This window comes from Limulus polyphemus, unplaced genomic scaffold, assembly GCF_000517525.1.
Source record: "Limulus polyphemus unplaced genomic scaffold, Limulus_polyphemus-2.1.2 Scaffold5386, whole genome shotgun sequence".
Classification (NCBI taxonomy): domain Eukaryota; kingdom Metazoa; phylum Arthropoda; class Merostomata; order Xiphosura; family Limulidae; genus Limulus; species Limulus polyphemus.
The window spans coordinates 8,831-16,458 of NW_013670996.1; the positions used below are offsets into that span (position 1 = coordinate 8,831).

General features: G+C 31.3%; 1 protein-coding gene across 1 annotated transcript in view; it reads right to left on the reverse strand.

Annotated features, from left to right (window-relative positions):
• The window catches only part of LOC106472501 (ATP-dependent 6-phosphofructokinase-like), a gene marked incomplete at its 3' end in the record, with an annotated part of 39,160 nt that overhangs the window by 7,685 nt on the left and 23,847 nt on the right, over nucleotides 1-7,628 (reverse strand). Inside the window, exons 5-9 of the mRNA XM_022401080.1 lie at nucleotides 6,627-6,816; nucleotides 4,406-4,571; nucleotides 2,328-2,372; nucleotides 1,172-1,280; nucleotides 658-753 (exon numbers count right to left, since the gene is read on the reverse strand). Coding sequence (XP_022256788.1) covers nucleotides 658-753; nucleotides 1,172-1,280; nucleotides 2,328-2,372; nucleotides 4,406-4,571; nucleotides 6,627-6,816 — 606 coding nt within the window. The remainder of the gene's footprint in view (nucleotides 1-657; nucleotides 754-1,171; nucleotides 1,281-2,327; nucleotides 2,373-4,405; nucleotides 4,572-6,626; nucleotides 6,817-7,628) is intronic.

A 7,628-nucleotide genomic window follows, 5' to 3' on the forward strand; every position in this document is an offset into this window, starting at 1 on the left:
CGTCCATCTGTATGATTATTTCGAAAACTTGAGCTAGAAACTGCCAATCTAGTTTGCTTGACCTAACCAATATTTATGTATCTGCATGTTCTTTCACCTGATAGTTTTGAAGCTCTAAGATTTGGAAAAAATCCATAAAACTTAAGTATGTTTTTCTATCAAATAAAGTTTCGAACCAAAATTAGAGATGTTATATCACAGGTATTTCTTAATGGATTGCTTTGAAATTTGGTATATGAAGTAAGAGCCCAGTAGATCACATCCACCAAAAATATGTGATAGTTTGGATTACCAAAGTCTGACATACAGAAGGTGGAAAATTAAACTATCACTCCTATCAAGAACACACACTGTGTCCTACAGCTGGTTATTTTGGTCGCATGACATCATGATTTTCCATTTAACTATTTTTTTAAATCTAATCTACATCATAATACTCGGATACTGGTTATGTGTCATTCCCTTGGCCTTGCCGATTCTCATCTGTGATTTTAGAAGACAAATTAATATTAAAGTGACAGTAATCATAAGCCAGGTTTTAGCCTAATAGATTGAGCACACAGGACTTCCTAGTAACTTGTTACATTTACTCATGACATGCAATAATACCCCATTTATAATCTTACCAAATACGTTACTAAACGTAACGAAAGTTACCTGTCTTATCTGTTCTGCCGTGATGGGGTTTCCATGCCTGTCAAGAGCCCCTTCAGCAATTATAATGGTGTTCAGTCTCTGACCCAAATCTCGTTCCTACACAAGAATTCAAAATATAAATTTTAACTAGCTGTAATAAAGCTAACAGTTCTTAAGCTAAATTTTCCTACAACAGCAAGTAAGTTTCTTTTTGGAAACACACACTTCTATTTTCTACAAAACCTTTGGTAGACAAAACGGTAAAGTTCATCCAATTCAAATTTTAAATAAAATTAAAGTTAGACCTAAAATTTACACATTACATTTGACATTCTTTTTTTTTTCTTTCTAGTTTCATATCTCGTAACTGTGGTTAAGTTGGAATATTCATTACATTTATCTTCAAAACATTTCAGTTTTCAATTTTCATGGAGAGCTTCAGAGTTTTATGTGAAACAAAAATTAATCTCTCCATTTACCTGAAAGAAAAAAGAAAATTAATGTTTTCTGAAAATATCTATACCGTAGTCGTTACCTGTTTCAATTTTTTACACAGTATGTCAGGCCAGTCCTTCTCAGGAGGCCATTCTGGGATAAAGACAAAGTCTGCTTCACTCGCTAAAGCTGCTACCAGGGCAAGGTACCTGTAAAATTAGAAACACATGCATACAAACTGTTGTTACAATAAGTGTTTTCATTAAAAAATAAAATTAGTCTTGAACTTAAAAAGTTAAAATTGTACTTTTTTTGCAATAAAAAATGGAACAAGGCTCAAAGTTTATATTTTGTAAATGAAACTACTCTAAGGAAATCCATAAAGTCCAGAATTATGAATCTTTGTTTACTCTTTGGAGATATAAATTTATCAAGATATTTCAAAAAGCAGTTTGTTCAGTAGAGAAAATTCCCTCCTGAAAATTAGCTTTGGCTGAATAAATTTAGAGGTCATCTCAATCGATTTCAATTGTTGTTTACTTTGATACGTACTAAAGTTTGCAGAAAAATTTCCTCCTCAAAATTAGCTTTGGCTAAATAAATTTAGAGGTCATCTCAATCGATTTCAATTGTTGTTTACTTTGATACGTACTAAAGTTTGCAGAAAAATTTCCTCCTCAAAATTAGCTTTGGCTGAATAAATTTAGAGCTCATCTCAATCAATTTCAATTGTTGTTTACTTTGATACGTACTAAAGCTTGCAGAAAAATTTCCTCCTCAAAATTAGCTTTGACTGACTAAATTCAGACATTCTTCTAGACTCTTGATTTTAAGTTCTGATACTGCAGTATTCAACTAGTTACCAACAAGTACTGGATACGGTTCCTGCTCATTCAATAGAAAAGTTCACAAAACTGAAGAAAGAGGTAATTAATTCATGCTACTTTTAATGGTACATATTTTTTGTATATTAAGAAGATTTAAAGAGCTACTCTCTTCCCAAATAATCATTCCCACTATTACTTTAACATCCGAATTACAGTAAAACAAAACTTAATAATTATCAATGTAACACTTTAACCAAATATAACATCTAGAAAACAATGACTCACCCAGGGATGAGTAAATATAAAAACAGTCAATTACATGGGTATTTGTTATCTCGCAGGAAAGTGAAATAAACGGCACACACAAAGAAATATTTGCAGTGCAAATATTTAGTAAAATTTCTACAAAAAAAAAAGAAAATAACTTACCCACAATGTCTTCCCATAACTTCCAGGATAAATGTTCTTTGATGACTAGAATATTTGGACAAAAAACAAACTTGTTTTAACTGTGAAGCACTTGTAATAAGAGGAAAAATTAAGAAAAAAAAGATTCCTCTAATTAGTTGTTGTTTCCTCAGTGCAAGGCTATATAACAGGTTACCTGCACTCTGTCCACTACGAGGGAATTGATCCCTGGATTTTTAAGATTACAAGAATATTTATTGTTACAGGAAAATATAATGTGTTTTTAAAGAAGAATAAAAAAATAGCTGGTTTGAAAATTTTACCAATGTACAAGTTGCCACAGATTTAGAAAGAGTAACAAATATGTTAAGAAATTTATTTGTTGGTTGTTTTACCATTGTTAGTTAGCTGCTATGAAAAGACAAGATGGATTCCGTTAACTTCACAATTTATGAATAGAATGACGATGAACATGTGGTTGGTTCTCAAAGAGTATTGTTGTGGGTTTTGTTTAGTTTTGCAGGATAGCCATTAGTGTACAAAGTGTTTCTGGGATGCCTATTTATTATGGGAGAACATTATTTTGGTGTGTTAACGAACAGAATTTGGTTGCCTTTCTGAATAACCTCCTTACAGTTTCTATCTTAACTTTCTCAGGATAGATGGATCAGTAATGATTACATTTGTCTGTCCAAGTATCCTGGTGTTGAGTTTATCAACTAAGAAAGTATTTAGTGCTGTATATTAAACTTCCAATTCATAACATTCCCTGCTGTTTACTATAGAAATTGTTACCTAGAGTAAGACTTATGGTCTGTTCATGAAAAAATCTTCGGGTTGCGTACAAGTTCTCAGATCCACAGTTAAAGTGTCACACATATTTCAGTTTACTGAAGAACACAACATAACCGAAAAGATGATGTCAGAAGTGATTTCTTCCACAAAACTGATTGAAATATGCAACAGTTTCATAATGATCTTCAAGTGAGAAAATTATTACAAACTTAATTTTATGACCTGGCAAAATGATAATACTAAGGGAGCAGTGTGTTTTAGAGCACAACTGGTAATTCACAAAGTTGTAAAACACAACGGGTTTTTATAGGTCTCACAACTTCCAAGGTTTTAAACAAGATTTTGTTTGTTTTACCAGAGACAGCAAAATTTTTGTAACTCGTTTTGATTGTTTTAGTGGCACTTAAATATAATTAAATTATTAATTGTGCTTACCACCAAGAAAATAATTTAAAATGTCTGCTTAAAAATACAACCCACTTTAACTCAGTGCTGAAGATGATGAAATAAAAAAGCTTCTTTTTGTTTTTTTTGTAATTTAATGAAAAATCTTGGTTTACTAGAGAAAAATTATAAATCTCAACTTGGGACTACAAGTTTTTGTAAATAGCAATATTTCTATTTAAATGAAAAAACTTATTGTTATGTGAGCATTGTGTGTATCAGAGCCATCTATTGATATCATAAACTTTAAAACCAAAACTATTAATCACCCAGGAGGGCAAAATAATGTTGCTAATAAAAGACAACAACCTTTAAAGTTTTAATTATCTGTTGCATTATCATAACACATTTTTTAGTTCTTTTATCACAAATGGATGCTTTAAAATCCTGGCATACTAGTTTGATTAGCAAAAAAAACTAGTAAAAAAAAGCACGGATTCAGACTTCAAGGTGTGGTTACTTCATCAATGATTTGGTTTAAACAGGACATCCTAATGAAGGACTAAAGCCAAACCTATGATATTTGTTATGGTTTACTATGATAAGTACATCACGTAACTCAGTACACTGTACAAGTTTTAAGTAGCAAATCTATTATAAGTACTCCATGTAACTCAGTGTATTGGTCAAGTTTTAAGTAGAAAAATTGAACTACACAAAATACAATTAAAGTGAATGACTAGGAAAATACACTTGACCATAGCTTTATTTAAATTTAGTAAGACCATTTTGGAAACTTAGGTTACACAAAGAAAAAAATACAATTACAAAAAATGAAACTATAAATAGTAACAACTTAGTAACAAAATAGTACCTCAATCTTATAAACATAAAATCACCTAACACCAAACTTTCCGTACCTTGAAGCAGTAGTGACAATAGCATCAATAGCTTCCATAATTCTATGGAGAGCCGAGTCTGTCCCAATGGTCATATCGGTACCACAAAAATCATTGTCTATGGAGCCAACCATGCCCACAATGTTCAAGCTGCTACACTCAGCTCGCTTGGATGGTGTTATCTCACCTGTAAGCATAACAGGAAATTTACTCAAGAGCACACCAAAACACAGATGCTAAGACAGAGAAAAAAACTAGACTTATGCAATAACAAAGATATACATGTACCCATCAGCCAACATTTCTTTAAACCTTCTGGACTCTTTATTCATTAAAGATCGTCACTAAAGAGACAAATACAGAAGTCCCTAAGCATCCAAGGTATCATATACCCAAATATATGTCCAAACCAGATGATTCAAACCTTTTTCATCCTTTGTACCAAACTGTACTCGCCAGAAATTTTAAACGCCAATTCATTGATACATCCTACATTTATTAACACATGCCATCTCACCTACAGTATTTGGACAGCAGAATTATTCTGAGCTTCTGGTGAAAGTTGATCATGCTTAATTTTTTTCGAAAGAGACATAGCACTATTGGCTCACATGGTTTAGACTTGTAATTTATTCTAGACAGGTTATCAAAGCACTTACCATCTTTCCTGCATCTTCCCATCTTAAAACTTCCCCATTTTTCTAAACCACTAACATCAATCTTAACATGCAAGAAGTTTTCCAAGCTCCTTTGAATGATATTTTCCTCTTGTCATCATACTTTTTGGGTCATGATGATGTATCAGCATTAGATGTCTGAGATTTAGACTTGTCATTATCAGTGTCATGATTGTTATTGGCGTAACTGGGATGGTGTGATTTAGTTTGTTTGTGATAAACCCACAGTAACACTTGTTTCTGTCTGATCGTCTTTATCTTCCGATTGTATATTACTACTTGCTATTTTGTGTCGTTTTTTTTTTTATAGCAAAGCCACATCGGACTATCTGCTGTGTCCACCGAGGGGAATCGAATCCCTGATTTTAGCACCGGGGAACATGCTAGTTTGGTACTGCTACTAAACAATATCTCCATAAATCACTCTGTGAAGCTTTTGTTTTGATGGTTTTAAGAGACATATTGCATAATATCAGCATGCCATCATCTGATTAAGCATTACTTTCACCAATTCTCGAATGTGCACAGTGAAAACCATTAATTATTTAGTTAATTTTTACTGTAATTCATCAAAATCGTGTTTGTTTGTAAGGATGTTTCAACTTTTCAGTGACACAAACCATTCAATAATTTCTACTCTTATTTTCAGTCGGTGTCAGTGTTTATTGTTAAACATAACAGAAGTTAAAAACTTGAAGTAAATGAATTAGATAATTAAACTTTGAAATGTAAACTGTAAATTTAAAAAAAAAGATAAACTTAGTGATGAATAAAAAAATAAGCCTGGCATATATGTGATCACATGCTTGGTTAATGTGATGTAGTCATACTTCAAGATATGATTATAATTGTAAATATGAATAATCTTCTAATCTTGCAATAATACAACAAACAAAATATTTAAGTAGGAAAATAAAACAATAAAAAGTAGAAAATCAAAATTAACCCTAGAACTTTATTAAAAAAAAAAGGACTGTACCAAGTGCACTCCAGAAATCGCCAGTAAAGGAACTTGTTTCTATTTTTGCAAATTACTACTAATGGCAGCAGAACATTACACGTTTTCATTAAGATCAAGTTTTTCTTCCTTTTCTTGACATTAGTTTGTCTTCTAATACTTATCTGATTATTTGAAAAACTGGTTTTACCTTTACATGAGACCTGGAAATAATGTCAATATGGCAAGCTCTCTATTAAAAAAAATTAGACTTCTGTTGAAAAAAAACCTAATATATGAAGTTTGAAATTTTTACTCGATCAGGTAGACATGTATGTTTGATAATATAATTATTCTCCAGTAAAACCTGCTTGCTCTGGATGTGTGGAGGGATGATTTTCCAAGTTATGCCATTAGTCTCATAATCCTCAGTTTTTCACTTTTTAATCAGAAAATAACTGTCAAATAAACTACAATCTAAAATTTCAATTGGAAAAAAAGTAAATCAAATACATTAGATGTATTATTGTTCCAAAGTCTAAAGAAACAAAGATCTCTACTGATCTTTTTCCATTACCATCCTGATCAGACATTATAAAAAATTAAATACTGTTCTTAAATAACTTACCTTGCTCAACCAGCTCATCAAGCAGAGAACCCCACTCTTGGCGAAAAAGGTTAGCACCTGTTAAACTACCATCACCACCAATGACCACAAGGTTAGTAATTCCATGCCTCACCAGGTTTGCAGCAGCCTTCAACCGACCTGATCTCTCACGAAATTCTTTACATCGAGCACTTCCGATTACTGTTCCACCCTGATAATTATACATAGATATACAATAATACAAATTAAAACTATAGAGGTAAAATACACCACCAAAATTATACACAAGTATACAATAATACAAATTAAAACTACAAAGGTAAAATACACCATAAAAATTATACACAAGTATACAATAATACAAATGATAACAACAGAGGAAAAATATTCCTACCAAGTTTCACCGAGGAGAAAAAATAAACACAAATTTTGGTTAGTCCAAAAGGGTGTAATTATTGTTTCTTATTAAAGATACATAAGGGTGTAATTATTGTTTCGTGTTCAAGAAACATAAGAGTGTAATCATTGTTTCGTGTTCAAGATACATAAGAGTGTAATCATTGTTTCGTGTTCAAGATACATAAGGGTGTAATCATTGTTTTGTGTTCAAGATACATAAGGGTGTAATCATTGTTTCATGTTCAAAATACATAAGGTTGTAATTATTGTTTCATGTTCAAGAAACACAAGTGTGTAATTATTGTTTCATATTAAAGATACACAAGAGTGTAATTATTGTTTCATATTAAAGATACACAAGAGTGTAATTATTGTTTCATATTAAAGATAGATAAGGGTGTAATTATTGTTTCATGTTAAAGATACACAAGGGTGTAATTATTGTTTCATATTAAAGATACACAAGAGTGTAATTATTGTTTCATGTTAAAGATACATAAGGGTGTAATTATTGTTTCATATTAAAGATACATAAGGGTGTAATTATTGTTTCATGTTAAAGATACATAAGGGTGTAATTATTGTTTCATATTAAAGATACACAAGAGTGTAATTATTGTTTCA